The 16,441-nt window shown below is 48.3% G+C and overlaps 1 protein-coding gene and 1 long non-coding RNA gene across 3 annotated transcripts in view; one reads left to right on the top strand and one right to left on the bottom strand.

Moving 5' to 3' along the window:
• The first annotated feature begins 2,071 nt into the window (after positions 1-2,071).
• LOC140207324 (uncharacterized) lies at positions 2,072-5,097 on the top strand. Its single transcript, XR_011888553.1, has 4 exons — positions 2,072-2,130; positions 3,266-3,407; positions 3,761-3,825; positions 4,894-5,097. It is a non-coding gene; the product is annotated as an uncharacterized lncRNA (long non-coding RNA).
• Positions 5,098-13,728: 8,631 nt separating this feature from the next.
• LOC140207310 (uncharacterized) overlaps positions 13,729-16,441 on the bottom strand; it is a 54,430-nt gene continuing 51,717 nt past the window's right edge. Inside the window, exons 9-11 of one of the 2 annotated variants that reach the window (XM_072275813.1) lie at positions 15,815-15,957; positions 15,002-15,063; positions 13,729-14,697 (exon numbers count right to left, since the gene is read on the bottom strand). In XM_072275813.1, the coding sequence (XP_072131914.1) occupies positions 14,526-14,697; positions 15,002-15,063; positions 15,815-15,957 (377 nt within the window). In that variant the 3' untranslated portion in view covers positions 13,729-14,525. The remainder of the gene's footprint in view (positions 14,698-15,001; positions 15,064-15,814; positions 15,958-16,441) is intronic. The other variant, XM_072275814.1, reaches the window with a different exon arrangement.

Genomic DNA, 16,441 nt, shown 5'->3' on the forward strand with positions numbered 1-16,441 from the left:
AGTATGTGGACAGGCCGACCAGGGGGAATACCAGACTAGACTTAGTACTAGGTAATGAACCGGGTCAGGTCACAGATCTCTCAGTGGGTGAGCGTCTGGGGGACAGTGACCACCGCTCCCTGGCCTTTAGCATTATTTGGAAAAGGATAGAATCAGAGAGGACGGGACATTTTTTTAATTGGGGAAAGGCAAATTATGAGGCTATAAACCTGGAACTTGTGGGTGTGAATTGGGATGATGCTTTTGCAGGGAAATGTACTATGGACATGTGGTCGATGTTTAGAGGTTTCTTGCGGGATTTTAGGGATACCATTGTCCCGGTGACGAACATAAAGAATGGTAGGGTGAAGGAACCATGGGTGACCAGTGAGGTGGAAAATCTAGTCAGCTGGAAGGCAGCATACATGAGGTTTAGGAAGCAAGGATCAGATGAGTCTATTGAGGAATATATGTTTCCAACGTCTATACATCATATGTCTGGAACAAAAAAACAACAACAAAGCGGGCAAAGAATAATACAACTGTGAAGACTAATAAACTCTGAATCGAAACGGCAAATACCCCCGTGGATCCCATATATCATAATCCTCTGGATAAATCTCCCTGCGGGACCTAGTCAAAAGTCAAAATTATGTTCCCATAGTCAAGATCCACGACTGTAACTTCATGGATTACCTTAGAGAGAGAAACGAAAATCTATAGAATCAGGCAGACGCTTTCAGCAATTACCGAGACAAGGAATTTGAACTCACAGCAATGACGGATAAAAGTAGATGGGAGTGAGAGAGGGAGGGGTTGATCGTGGTGGAAGGAGAGAGTGCGGATGGTGGCTGGAAGGAAGTACCACTGGGGGAGACGGCTGAATTCACGCACACGCTGAATGGTCTCTTTACAGGTACGCATAAACAGCAGCCGAAAGAGAACATCGGAAATAGATCGTACCTTAATATCTGCCTACTCTGCCCCGTTACGACCATTCTTGTCGCGATAGTGACCGGGCTCTTGATCTACGGTGAGTCGAACGGGCTCCGGGTGGAGTCCGGCAGTAAACAAGCAGAGTGCAATAACATGTTAGCGTAAAGTCTCACAGTGATGACGACACGCCCCTGAACGTAACACAGACACACCCCTCACCGTAACACCGAAGCACCTCTCGCCGGAAACCTGACACACCTCGAATCGTGACAATGACACGGCCGTTACCGTTACACAATCAGGACTCATCCTGACACCGACACGCCATTCACCTTAACAGCAACGATCCTGTCACCGTAACACGGGCACGCCCCTGTACCCGACACGCTTACGGCCCTCACCGTGACACAGACATAGCACTCACAGTGATAGCAACGTAACCCTCACTGTGACATCGACATGCCCCTGACTGACTCACTTCTCAAGGCGATACCGAAACACACGTCACAGTGACACCGACACGTCTCTCACCGCAACACGGACAAGTCCCCCACTGTGAGAGTCACCGTGATACTTACACAGCCCCCATCGTAACGCCAACAAAACTCTTATCGGGACACTGACGTGCCGGTCAGTGTGACACAGACACGCACGTCACGGTAGCGCAGACGTCCCTCGCTGTAAGTCCAACACACCTGCAACTATGATATATACACGATCTCCACCGCGATTGAATCACGCCTCTCGCTGTGACACGAAAGTAACACACTTTCACTGCAACACTCGTCACCGTGACACTTATACGCTGCTGGACATGAACAGCACCGCACCGTGTCACTGACACACCACCACTGCGTCCCGCCCAGCACCGTGACGCCGACTCACGGGTCAGTGTAAACTCTAACCGTCCTTCAACATCTCTCTCAGTGTCACAGATTCATCAGTCTCAGATCACCTCCTACCGAGATTACCAGCTACTTTGGGAGCAGTATCAGGAGATGAAGAGGACACAGATCCAATATCGACATCAGGTCCATGAGCTGAAGTTAAGACTTGAATCCAAGACATCCGAGAACTCCCGTCTGAATCTCTCCCATGGCGCCTGTCTCCAGAATCTTTCTGTCCTCAACAACCACATCTCCATCTTCGAAAGGAAGCTCAGAACTGTCAGCGGAACCAAGGTTCAAATCTGCCAATTCCTGACCAGTAACAGAGGTGAGGCAACATCATCGCCTTCTCACCACCTCCTCATGCGAGAGATAGAGAGAGAGAGAGAGAGAGAGAGAGAGAGAGAGAGAGAGAGAGAGAGAGAGAGAGAGGGGGGGGGGAGGGAGGAAGATAAAGGGGGAGAATTGGGGGTAAGAAACAGAGAAAGGAACACACACAAACACACACACACATACACACACAGACACACACACACACACACACACGCACTCCACTCACAGCGATCACGACAAACTCCTCACTGAGATCCCAATATATCCCTCAACGTAACATCCAGGTACATCTCACCGAGACCCGGTACACATCTCATCAGGACACAGAAACATCTATCACAGTGTCACAGACACGCCCCTCAAAACAAAACCTACATTTACCGCACTGTGACACTGAATGAATCATCACTGTACCACTGAGGCCGACTCGCAACTCACAGTGGCACTGACATCACTGCCTGTGATACCAGCACACCTGTCACATGGACATCGACACGTCCCAAACCGTGGTACGCCTCGCACTGTGACACGAATCAAACACACCGTCTCTCTGTAACAATCGTCAACGTGACACGGACACACCACTCACCGTAACACTACACCCTTCTCAACATGAACCGCACAGTACCTCAGGGTAACACAGATAAACCAAAAACCGCACCGTGACGATGACTGATGCATCAGGGTTAACTATGAACATCCTTCACCGCCTCTCTCATATCACAGATTCGTCAAAGAGATAGACCAATAAATAGGACCCTGGGTGTGTGTGATAAAAGAGAGTGGAAGGATTTTTGTTCTGTATATCTGACCATGGAAGTGTGTGATAAGACGGCATGGTGGGTGCGTCGCTCTGCGTCTGACCTCTGTGTGACGGGTCTGTGTTGAGGGAGAGTCACCCGGTGTCTGACCCCAGGAATGTGTGATGGGCCGATGTCGAGGGAGATTCACTCTGTGACTGAACAAGGGAGTGTGTGATGGGCCGGTGCGGAGGGGGATTCACTCTGTGTCTGACCCCGGGAATGTGTGATGGGGCAGTATGGAGGGAGATTCCCTCTGTGTGTGACCCCGGGAGTGTGTGATGGGACGGTGTGGATGGAGATTGATTTGTCTTTATTCCTGCTTTTCAGTGGAAAAATGTTCGAAGGATTGGTTCAGACATGAAGACGGTGTTATTTCTTCTCCACGTTTGAAACATCTTACGTTGGAGCTAGGCAAGAGTGTTCAAACTTTGATTCAAGGCTTCTCGAAATCAATTCACAGGAAGAAGCGGTAAGTGTCACAGCACGAGAAGAGATATTCACACAGCTCCCAACGTTTACCAGGATGAGAAGAACAGTGGTGGTCCCTGTAAATAGTGAAGCTTCCTCCACTCCGTCTCATCGCACACTCCCGGGGTCATACACAGAGTGAACCTCCCTCCACTCCGTCTCATCGCACACTCCCGGGGTCAGACACAGAATGAAGCCGCCTGCGCACCTTCCCATCACACATTACCGGGGTCAGACACAGAGTGAATCTCCCTCCGCAGTCTCCCTTCACACACTCCTGTTGTAATAATCCAAGAGAGGCTCCGTAAATAGTTTCCTATTCTAGGCATTAATCAAATGAATTTAATTTCACAGAGTTTTGTTTTCCGCGCTCTTGCCTCCCATATCCCTGTATACTGGATTGGAAAATGCGAAAGAGGGTAAGATTTGGACTGATCTGCGGGGTGAGAGTTTGGGGATGACACGGTACTGACGGGAGAAAATTGGATCAGTTTACGGGCTGAAATAGGTTTGTGGGAAGAAGCGGTGCCACTGGGATTGTTTGAAGTCTGTCCGAGGTTGTCAGGTGAGGGAGGCACAATGGGAATATTTTGGGGAATGACTCGTGTCTGTCGAGGAAGGGTAGGGCACTGGGGACATCTTGAGGACTGGCAGGAACTCTAGGGAGAGATCAGTACCCTGGCATTATTTTGCTGACTGACGCAGGGCTGTGGGGAGTGCGAGATGCACCGGAATTAATTTCGAGAGTGACACGAAATTATGGGGAGATGGAGGAAACTTGGGACTGAGCTGATTTGTGAAAGAACAGTTGGGCAGCGGGATTACTTTAGGGACTGACAGAGATCTGAGGGGAGAGAGTGGGACAATTGAATGAGTCTGGAGACTGTGTGCAAAGAGTGGGTCAGTGGGATTCGTTTGTGGACTAAAGCAGGGCTTTGGGAGAGGGTTTGTCAGTGGTACAAATTTTGCGACGGACCCGTGTCTGTGGGTTGAGGGCGGTGCAGTGGGATTAGTTTGGATGCTGACACGAAGCTGTTAGGAGAGGAAGGGTCCATGGGATTAATTTGGGAAACGCCAAAGTTTTGCGGGAAGAAAGCAGGCCCTAGGGGTTCATTTCGGGACTGTCATAAGGCTGTGTGGAGAGGGTTGGACAGGGGGATTTGTTTGGGGACGGAAATAGATTTGGGGGCAAGGTAGATTTCGTCTGCTGGATTCGTATGGGGACTGATACAGCACTGTGAAGAGAAAGTGGGTCAGTGGGATTAGTCTGGCGACGGAACGCAGGCTGTGAGGAGTCCGCGGTGTTGTAACATTAGTTTGGAGACTGACACAGGGCTGTCCGGACTGATTGGGTCAGTGTGATTAGTTTGGGGACGGTCTCAGGGCTGTGAGGAGAGCGCTGTTTAACGAGATTAGTTTCGCGAAGGTCTGCGGTTTACTGCTGCGCTGTTTTGTCTGTGTTGAAATTTTTTAACCTTCATTGATAGAAAAGTGGGCTCTGGTTTGCTGTACTACGTGTCCTCTGGAACACCCGTCTGCATTCAGTGCCAACGGAGAGGAAGGAACTACCCTTGCCATCGTGATCGTCGTTTCATCTGCGAGAAGTCTACACCTTTATACCCAGCTAATCCTGAAAACATCCAGGATCTGTGCCAACAAGCAGTGGGGGCTTCATGAGTCACGGGACTACCCCCTGTTTTCCTCCTTCTCTCTCTTCCACTCTCCCTCCATCCATCATCCGAAATTCCCTCCCCACCCTCACTGCCGCTCCCTCCTACCCTATCCTCCCACTCATTGTGCACTCCCATTCTCAGACACCGTGAAACCTCTCTACCCATCTATCCACTTATTTCTCATCATTTCCCCACCCCGCCCCGCTCTTCCCCAGTTACGCTTGCTCTCTCTCTTTCTCTCTCTCTCTCTCGGCACTCTCTCGCAATTTCTTCGCCCGCTCTTTCGCCGCTCCCGCTACCCAATTCTTTACCCTCTCTCCCTGTTTCTGCACCCCTCTACCCAATTCTCTCTCTCCCCCTCCCCGTTCTGTGCACACCCTCCGCCTCCCAGATCAGTTTTTCTTTCTCCTGTTCACCCACTCTCACTTCCACCCTGAGCCGTCTGGTTTTCGATACCCCGACCCAGGGTAAAAAAGTCTGTGCGCCTGCACTCTGTCTCTGCCCGTCTTGGGTTTATGCAACTCTGTAAAATTACAACTACGCTCCCGGGAATAAAGTACCACCCTTCCCTCCCTCTCTCCATGACTCAGTCCCCCAAGTCCCTGAAATATCGCCGTAAATCTCACTCTGGAGTCTTTCCATCTCTCAGGCATTTTCCTGGAGTAGGGCGACCAGAACTGTGTGCCGCCTCACCGTCGTCTTGTACACTGCAATGTGACCTCCCGGCTCCTGTACTCAGTGCCCTGACTGGTGAAGGCCAGCGTGACAAGTGCCCTGCCCACTCGTATCGTAAGTTTCCCACCGGAATCGCTATTTCATTTATTATCTGAAACTTATACGGCCTGGATTTTTTTTTTCTTTTGCAGTATCAGTGCGGTGCAAATATGTTAAAATAATGTAAATTACAAATATTAATAAATACCGCAAACATGTCGCTCATTCAGTCAAATATGGCAAGTAATGTGTAATGCAACATATTAATAAATGTAGCAAAAATGTCGATTTTGGTGCTCATGTATTCAAATATGTGACGGCTCAGAGGAAGGAGCTGCTCCTGAATCGTAGTGTGTGGGTGTTCAGGCTCCTGTGACTCCTCCTTGATATTAGTAACGGGCAGAGGGCTTCTCCGGGGTGGTGGGGGTCCAGAGTGATGGATGCGGCCTTCTCGAGGCATCGCCTTACGAAACTGTCCACGGTTGTGGGGAGGGGTGAGACTGCCAGAGTGTTGGCTGAGCTAGGAATCCTCCGGAGCCTCTTTCGATTCTGTGCGTTTCAGCCTCCACACCAGGAGGCGATCCGACAAGACAGAATGATCTCCAACGTACATCCATTGAAATTTCCTCATCGTCAATGAGACCCCACATCTGCTCACACTCCTAAAGCTGTGATCCCTTCTGTAACGAGACAGCTATGGATGCTGTTGTACTCAAATGCAGAGTGAGGTCTGGAATTAACTCTAACTCGAAATAAAGGAGACAGCAAGGAATGAATCGGACGGCATCACAAACAGTAGGACTGGAAACGTAACTCTTACGATTGAGCACTGAGTGCTCAGCTAGAGTCCTTTAACGATAGACTTACTAGTAACGTCTGGAATTAACACATGCATCGACTCGAAATAAACTCGGCGGCACGAGGCCAATGGAAAGACATCACAGACAGTAAGACTGTAAACGTAACTCTTGCGGTTTAGCACCGAGTGCTCAGCAAGAGGCCTTTAAGTACAGACTTCCCCTGCAGGAATGTGGCAGGGAATAATTGTAAGTCTGAGTCTCAAAAATAATGAGACTTCACCAAACTCTGGGAAAAGGAATTGCGGAAACCTGCATGCTTGTCCTGTACTGTCGGATACATTCGTGTTTGCATGAACGTGTTCGGCCCACTCTACATCGTCTGAGTTGCTGACAGCCAGGAACCCAGGAACTTCAGATAAGTCGATGCGACGTAGGAGCAGAATTAGGCCATTGAGTCCAGTCGCGATTTTTTCACGGCTGATCCATTTCCTTCTCAGCCCCAAATCTCCCGCCTTCTCCCTGTCTCCTTTCCTGCCCTGACTCATCAAGAATCTTTAAAACTCTGCCTTAAATATCCCCAAATGCCCGGACCTCCACGGCTGCCTGAGACTTTCAATTCCGCAGATTGCCCACGCTCTGGCTGAGGGTTATGTCTGAACAACGACTGTGTGAGGGGACGGTGAAGCAGAGTTTCACTCTGTGTCTGTAGCATGCAATGTCTGATGAAACGGTGTGGAGGGAGCTTCACTGTGTGTCTGATCCCGGGAGTGTGTGACGAGACGCTGCGGAGGGAGTTCCACTCTATGATTTGGGGAATGTGCGATGGGATGGTATGGAGGGAGTTCCCTCTGTGTCTGTCTGATGGAGTGATCGATTCTTATAATTTTGGCGTCGGGACTGCCTCCAAAAAGAGATCTGGAGTTGGACAAATGCAGTGGAATGCAAAAGTTTGGACATCCCTTGTAAAAATGTGTGTTACTGTGAATAGTTTAGTGAGTAGAAAATGAACCAATCTCCAAAAGTCATGAAGACAAAGATGAAACATTATTTTCAACATTTTAAATAAGATTAGTGTATTATTTTTGTTTTGTGGAGTTTTAGAGTAAACGAAATGAAAGGAGCACCATGCAAACATTTCAGCATCCCAAGTGTTCTGAGCTCTCAGATAACTTTTACCCAGGTCTCATACTTCAATTAGCTTGTCAGCGCTATGGCTTATTAAACATAGAAACATAGAAAATAGGTGCTGGAGTAGGCCATTCGGCCCTTCGAGCCTGCACCGCCATTTATTATGATCATGGCTGATCATCCAACTCAGAACCCTGCACCAGCCTTCCCTCCATATCCCCGATCCCCGTAGCCACAAGGGCCATATCTAACTCCCTCTTAAATATAGCCAATGAACTGGCCTCAACTGTTTCCTGTGGCAGAGAATTCCACAGATTCACCATTCCCTGTGTGAAGAAGTTTTTCTTCATCGCGGTCCTAAAAGGCTTCCCCATTATCCTCAAACTGTGACCCCTCGTTCTGGACTTCCCCAACATCGAGAACAATCTTCCTGCATCTAGCCTGTCCAATCTCTTTAGGATTTTATACGTTTCAATCAGATCCCCCCTCAATCTTCTAAATTCCAACGAGTACAAGCCCAGTTCATCCAGTCTTTCTTCATATGAAAGTCCTGCCATCCCAGGAATCAATCTGGTGAACCTTCTTTGTACTCCCTCTATGGCAAGGATGTCTTTCCTCAGATTAGGGGACCAAAACTGCACACAATACTCCAGGTGTGGTCTCACTAAGGCCTTGTACAACTGCAGTAGTACCTCCCTTCTCCTGTACTCGAATCCTCTCGCTATAAATGCCAGCATACCATTTGCCCTTTTCACCAGCTGCTATATCTGCATGCCCACTTTCAATGACTGGTGTATAATGACACCCAGGTCTCGTTGCACCTCCCCTTTTCCTAATCGGCCACCACTCAGATAATAATCTGTTTTCCTATGTTTGCCACCAAAGTGGATAACTTCACATTTATCCACATTAAATTGCATCTGCCATGAATTTGCCCACTCACCCAACCTATCCAAGTCACTCTGCATCCTCTTAGCATCCTCTTCACAGCTAACACTGCTACCCAGCTTCGTGTCATCCGCAAACTTGGAGATGCTGCATTTAATTCCCTCATGCAAGTCATTAATATATATGTAAACAACTGGGGTCCCACAAATTAATCATCGTTCATAATCATCGTCAGTAAAGTCCAGGTTATGCAAGTTTAAAAGCTTTATAAATACACTGATTCCTCAAACCTTGCCCTAACAATCAGGAGCCATTGGCTCCTCGAATCACCTGCCTAGCTGTCAGATAATTAAAATAATTGATGCCCGAAAAGCAGGAGAAGACTGTAGGAAGATATCAAAGCGTTTTCAGGTAGCCGTTTCCTCAGTTCGTAATGTAATTAAGAAACGGCATTGAACAGGAACGGTGCTGGTAAATTTGAGATCTGGAAGACCAAGAAAAAAATCTGGGAGAACTGCTCGTAGCATTGCTGGAAAGGCAAATCAAAACCGCCGATTGCCTGCAAAAGACCTTCAGAAAGGTTTAGCAAACTTGGGATTGGCGGTGCACTGTTCTACTGTGCAGCGACATCTGCACAAATATGACATTCATGGAAGCGTTATCAGTAAAAATCTTTATCTGTGTCGTCAACACAAAATGCAGCGTGAGAAGTTTGCACAGGATCATCTAACAAGCCTGATGCATTTTGCAAACCAGTCCTGTGGACAGATGACCTTAAAATAGAACTTTTTGGCCGCCAGGAAAAAATGGTATTTCTGGCAAGAAAGGGGGCAGAAATTCATGAAAAAAACACTTCTCCAACTGTTAAGCCCGAGTGTGGATCGATCACGCTTTGGGCTCCGTTGCAGCTAGTGGCACGCGGAACATTTCACTGGTAGATGGAAGAATTAATTCAATTAAATACTAGCAAATTCTGGAAGAAAACATCACACTGTCAATAAAAATGCTGAAGATGAAAAGAGGATAACTTAAAACAGGATAATGATCCTAAGCACACCTCAAAATCCACAATGGACTATCTCAAGAGGCGGAAGCTGGAGGTTTTGCCATGGCCCTCACAGTCCCCTGACCTAAACATCATGGAAAATCAGTGGATAGACCTCAAAAGAGCGGTGCATACAAGATAGCCCGATAATGTCACAGAATTAGAAGCCTTTTGCAAGGAAGAATGGGTGAAAATCCCCCGAAGAAGAATTGAAGGGCTTTTAGCTGGCAATAAAAAGCGTTTACATGCTGTGATACTTGCTAAAGGGGGTGTTACAAGTACGGACCATGCAGGATGCCCAAACTTTAGCTTCGGGCCCTTTTCCTCTTTTTTTTTTTTTTGTTCTTTTTAAGCTATAAAAGATGAAAATAAAAAAAAAGTAATATTGCTTTAAATATTAAATAGATGTGTCATCTTTATCTTTATGCCTTTTGGAAATCAGGGCATCTTTTACTCGGTTAGATATTCACAATAACAGAAATTTTCACTAATTAAGCCCAAATTTTTGCATGCCACTGTGTGTGCATGAAAAAGCAGCGCCTCGAGATTTTTTTTTTTTTTTTGAACAACAACCAATTGGTGAAACGGATTCATGAGCAAGGACAAATAAAAATAAGACTGGGACTAACATTGGTAGGTTTGTTTCTAGATTATTTATTGTTTCTTTCTTTGTAATTGCACAATGAGAGCAGTAGGCATCCCTGGAAGGAGAGTTGAATGCTCTGCTTGCAGGACGTGGGACGGCAGGGAAACCGAGATGGGGGAACACACATCAAAGTTACTGGTGAACGCAGCAGCCGGGCAGCATCTCCAGGAAGAGGTACATTCGCTGCGTTCACCAGCAACTTTGATGTGTGTTGCTTGAATTTCTAGCATCTGCAGAATTCCTGTTGTTTCCGAAATGGGGGGTTCATTTTACGGGACAGAAAAGAGATTCTGTGGGCGGATATATAAAAATAGACGACAACGCAGCCTGCAGCTCTGGGTCCACTGACTACCACTGAAATCCGTAGAAGACCATAACAGAGCTTGTTATCTGCCGAGCGAACACTGGGGGGCAGCACATACTCCTGCCCGGAGACCACGTGACACCACCCCACATTGCGCAGTCCTTCATTTTCTCTGTCCTGAGCAACTCTCTCAGTTTACACCTGAACTGGACGGGAATCAATAACTCAGCTGGAAGTTTTCATATAAGAGGAAGAGTGAAACGGTTTAATCTACAGATCCAAAGGGATGAAAGCAGAATGCCAGAACCGATAGTGGAGTGGTTATTGGGACAGATGTTGTTAAGATCTCAGTCAAAGTCAGGAAGTAAAAGGTTGAGCCTGCTGGGTCTCATGTTATGAGCTGAGTGCGTTTCAATGCTGAAAGTATTGTACGAAAGGCAGATGAGCTCAGTGCATGTTTCTATCCTGTAGTTTCTATCTTGTAGCTACCGACGAGTAAATCATGTTCGATCTCTAATCTATCGTGCCAAAAAACCGCTGTAATATTTTCTCTGACAAGCAAAGCAACACCTCCCCCTCTTGTCCCTCCGATTCTATCACACCTGAAGCAACGAAATCCAGGAATATTTAGTTGTCAATCACACCCCTTCTGCAACATGTTTCGCTAATAGCTACAACATCATATTTCCATGAATCAATCCAGCTCTAAACTATCCACCTTGTTCACAATGCTCCTAGCATTAAAATAGATGCATTTCAGAAACTCTCCACATGTTACTCTCAGTTTATCCCTAATAGTGCAAAACAACTTTGCTATCTTTTTGTTCCTCCTCCCCTACGGTCTGTGTGTTACCCTTCGCTCTCCCCTGTCTATCCTCCCTCACACACTGTCTACTAGTTTTCTCTAATTGTGAACTAACCTCCTCTATCCTAGTCTCTTCAATTCGCCTCCTACCCCCTAACCATTCTATCTTAAAGTCTCCCCAGTAGCCTTCGCAAATCTCCCCGCCAGGATATTGGTCCCCCTAGGATTCAAGTGCAACTCGTCGTTTTGGTACAGGTCACACCTGCGCCAAAGAAGTCCAGCTGCCCAACGGTTTTCTCACAAATCAGTTCAGTGCCACGTTCCACCCATCTCCCCATAACTTCGTGTCCCTCTCTAAACTAATTCCGCTGCGTCTTGCATTCCTACAGCCCTGCGTCAGTCAGCAAAATAATCCCAGAGTACTGATCCTCCCCAGAGTCCCTGCCAGTCCTCAAGATATTCCCACAGCCCTACCCTTCCTCGACAGACACGTATCGTTCCCCAAAATATTCCCATTGTACCACCCTCTCCCGAGACCTCGTACGGTCTACAAACAATCCCGATGGTCCACTTCTTCCCACAAACATATTTCAGTCCGTAAACTAATCCAATTTTCTCCCGTCAGTATTGTGTCGTTCCCTAATTCTAACCCAACAGATCAGTCCAAATCTTACCCTTTTTCGCATTTTCCAATCCAGTATGCGTGGATAAGGATGAAATGAGCGTGCTAACAACACTCTGTGAAATTAAATTCCCTTGATTAATGCGAAAATGGAAAACAATTTACGGAGTCTCTCTCAGATTATTACAACAGAAGTGGGGGGAAGGGAGAGTGCGGAGGGAGCTGCACCCTTTGTGTTTGACCACCAAATTGTGTAAAAGGATGGTCTGGAGGAGGCTTCATTCTGTGTCTGAATGCGGGACTGTATGATGAGACGGGGTGGAGGAAGTTTCACCCTGTATCTGACCCCGGTAGTGTGTGATGGGATGGCGTGGAGGAGATTAACTTTGTGTCTGACGCCGGGATTGTGTGATGGGACAGTGTGGAGGGAGATTCACTGTGTGTCTGTCCCCGGGAGAGTGTGATGGGACCGTGCGGAGGGAGATTCACTCTGTGTCTGACCACGGGAGAGTGTGATGGGACAGTGTGGAGGGAGATTCACTCTGTGTCTGATCCCGGGAGAGTGTGATGGGACGGTGTGGAGGGAGCTTCACTCTGTGTCTGACCCCGGGAGTGTGTGATGGTACAGTGCGGAGGGAGATTCACTCTGTGTCTGACCACGGGAGAGTGTGATGGGACGGTGTGGAGGGAGCTTCGCATTCTATCTAACCCTATCAGTGTGTTATGGGTCGGTGTTGTTACGAACCCCCAGGTTTCATTGACTGTGTTTATCGCTTTAAGAGCGCCTGAAGGAGGCGGGATTATGACGTCAGTCACTGGCTGCCGTGGTTTGTGCAGATTAAACACAGTGAGAGAGAGAGAGACCTTCAGTCGTAATAGAGAGAGGGAAAGGGTGGGGACCCCGGTACCTTCAGCTTGTCGCAGCTGAGGCTTGGAAATCTCCTGTGCCCAGAAGGATGTTTTAAACATCGGCACACAGTGCACAATGAATGTATGATTGTCATTTCGTAGGATCTATAGCAGTGGATTTTAGGTTGCCTGGATATGCTGTGTGGTAACCGCTGGAAAACGATATTCCCGTGACAGGTCACTATCGGTAATAATTCCTATGTGCATTTGGAAAGACACGTCGGACAAGACCTACGGCGACTGTTATCTCGTTTTACCAGCGTGAACCCTGTGGAATATTTTGTACTTAACTTTTCTCTACGTTTTACCTTGGATTACAAATGTCTCTCTCCCATAATTTATTTCGTGGATTACTGAACATTCCTGCTTTTCCATCTGAAGACTCTAAGCCTTTTCCCCCAAACTCAATAGTTATAATTACACACTTATCTACACATAACACCGTTAACTTTTGTTTATCTTGTTAAAGTTATTACATTATATGTAGTTACCAATGAAGATAGTGGTTTTAACATCATACCAGACTCGCACATTTCTAGGGATCTACGGTGTCGAGCATTCTGGCTTGTCGCATGGCTGCCTGGTGTGGACGCTGCAACGCAGAGGGTCGCCATGGGCCATAGAAGGTTCTAGACTCAGCCAGCTCCATCACGGGCACAACGGTCCCCTCCATCGAGGACATGTTCAAGAAGGAATGCCTCGGGAAGACCGCATCCATCAGTGAGGACCCTCTTCGGCCGGGAAATGCCCTGTGCTCATCGGTCCCATCGGGGAGGGGTACAGGAGCCGGGAAACTCAACAATTTACAAACAGTTCTTTCCTCTCCGCCATCAGATTGCGAACGCTCCCTGAACACTTTAACACTCTCTCGGTAATCACCACTTTGCAGTATTTATTAATTTTCCCAATTTTCGAGATTTTTACATCTTTGCACCGCGCTGAAGCCACGTTGTGGTTGTACAAAAGGTCGGTGAGGCCGCGCTGGGAGTACGATGTTCAGTTCTGGTCGCCCCGCTGCAGGAAAGATGCCACTGAGCTGGAAAGAGTGCAGAGGGAGATTTAGGAGGATGTTTCCGGGACTCGAGGGTCTGAGTTCTGGAGAGAAGGCAAGAAGGATCGGACTTTGTTCCTTGGAGCGTAAGTATGAAGCCAGGAGAGGCACAGATAGGGTGAATGTGCACAATCTTTTCCCCCTGGGTTGGTGAACTGAGGGCCAGTGCTCACAGAATTGAGGCGAGATGGGTGGAGGGAACCGAGAGAGGAGAGGCGGAAAATGGGGTCGGAGGTGGAGAGGAAGGGGAAGAAGCGGAATGAGTTAGGAATAAGAAGGACAGGGAGAGAAGAAGGGTGGAAAGGGGGAATAAATGGGGAAAGAAGGAGAGAGCGGGGCCTGGAGGGGAGAAGAGTAGTTCAGATGGGGAGAGGGGTTAGTGGGGGCAATGTGGATGCGAGTAGAGGAGGAAAATAGGGTAGCAGGGAGGGGCAGAGAGGGTGAGAGGGTATGAAATTATGAGGGTTTCAGAGTGGGGTAGATTGAATGGGGAGAAGTGGGGTGTAGTCACTTGATTGAAGTCGGCCCGACAGGCTATTGACAGAGACCTTGGATCTCCTCAGGAATATCCAGGTATAAATATGCAGACTTCTCGCAGATGAATCTGTATTCCCCTTTGCAATCGTAACTCCATGCGTACGAGTCGCACTTACTGCAGGTGGCCCATCCATAGCTCACCTTGTACAGAAGATAAGAGGCGACGTTCCTATCAGAGGTTAAAACAATTTCAACAGAGTCAGCAGACAACCGGTGACCGTCGCCAAACTAATCCGACTCATGTCCTCACAGCCCCATGTCAGTCTCTGAACTAATCCCATGAAACCCTGCTCTCCCCACAGCCCCGAATACATCGCCGTATGAATCCCACTGCACCGCTCTTTCCTAAAATCCCGAGTCAGTTCCCAAATTAATCTCACTGCACAGCCCTCTCCCGACAACGCTGTGTCAGTCAACAAACTAACACCAGTGACCCACTCCCACATCACAGACCAGCAACAGTCCAAATTCACCTGTTTGCGCATTTTCCAATCCAGTACGCTGTGTATCGAGTGACATCATTGGAAACAAAATTCTGTGAAATTAAATCCCTTCATTAATGTTTAGAACCAGTCTCTCTCAATGCCTGTCCATGTAAAGGGACGGTACAGAGGGGAAATCACCCAGTCCTGACCCCGGGAGTGTGTGATGGGACGGTGCGGAGGGAGATTCACTTTGTGTGTCTGACCCCGGAAGTTTGTGATGGGAAGGAGCAGAGAGAGATTCACTCTGTGTCTGACCCAGGGAGTGTGTGATTGGATGGTGTTCAGGGAGATTCACTCTGTGTTTGACTCAAGGAGTGAGTGATGGGAAAGTGCGGGGGGATCTTCACTCTGTGTCTGACCCCGGGAGTGTGTGATGGGACGGTGTACAGCGAGATTCACTCTGTGTCTGATGGGACGGTGTGCAGGGAGATTCACTCTGTGTCTGACCCCGGGAGTGTGTGATGAGACGGTGCGGAGAGAGATACACTCTGTGTCTAATCCCGGGAGTGTGTGATGGAACGGCGTTGAGTGAGCTTCTCGGTGACTGACCACGGGACTGTGGACGGGACGGTGCGTAGGGAGCTTCACTTTGTCTCTGATCCCAGTCGTGTTTGATGCAACAGTGTTGAGGGAAATTCACTGTCTCTGTCCCCGGAAGTTTGTGACGGGACGTTGTGGAAGGAGCTTCACCCTGTGTCTCAAACCAGCAGTGTATGGTGAGATGGTGTGAAGGAAACTCCACTGTGCGTCACACCCCGGGAGTTCTTTATTGTAGATATCTCTTCCCACGGTAAAACATACCTTTTCCACGTTTGAGTTTATTTCGAGGAGCCTTGCATCAAATTTTGAACAATGTTCCCTCGCTCCATCATAAGATTTTAAGGACATGGATATAAAATAACACCAGCCTTCCTCTTCGGTCCAGTACAGGGGACACGTTTGCTCTGAAACTCAGGAACAAGAAACAATGAATCTTCCTCCATTAATCCCGTTGCGCCGACTCGGATAAGAAAAAGTCAATCTCCCTCCACACCGTCCCATTTCACACTCCCCCGGTCAAACACAGAATGAATCTCACAGCGCACCGTCCCATCACACACTCCCGGGGTCAGACACAGACTGAATCTCCCTCCACACCGTCCCGTCACACACTCCCGGGGTCAGACACAGAGTGAATCTCCCTCCACACCTTCCCATCACACACTCCCGAGGTCAGACACAGAGTGAATCTCACAGCGCACCGTCCCATCACACACTCCCGGGGTCAGACACAGAGTGACCCTCCCTCCACACCTTCCCATCACACACTCCCGAGGTCAGACACAGAGTGAATCTCCCTCCACACCGTCCCGTCACACACTCCCGGGGTCAGACACAGAGTGAATCTCCCTCCACACCTTCCCATCACACACTCCCGAGGTCAGACAC

This window comes from Mobula birostris, chromosome 13 (assembly GCF_030028105.1).
Source record: "Mobula birostris isolate sMobBir1 chromosome 13, sMobBir1.hap1, whole genome shotgun sequence".
Lineage (NCBI taxonomy): Eukaryota > Metazoa > Chordata > Chondrichthyes > Myliobatiformes > Myliobatidae > Mobula > Mobula birostris.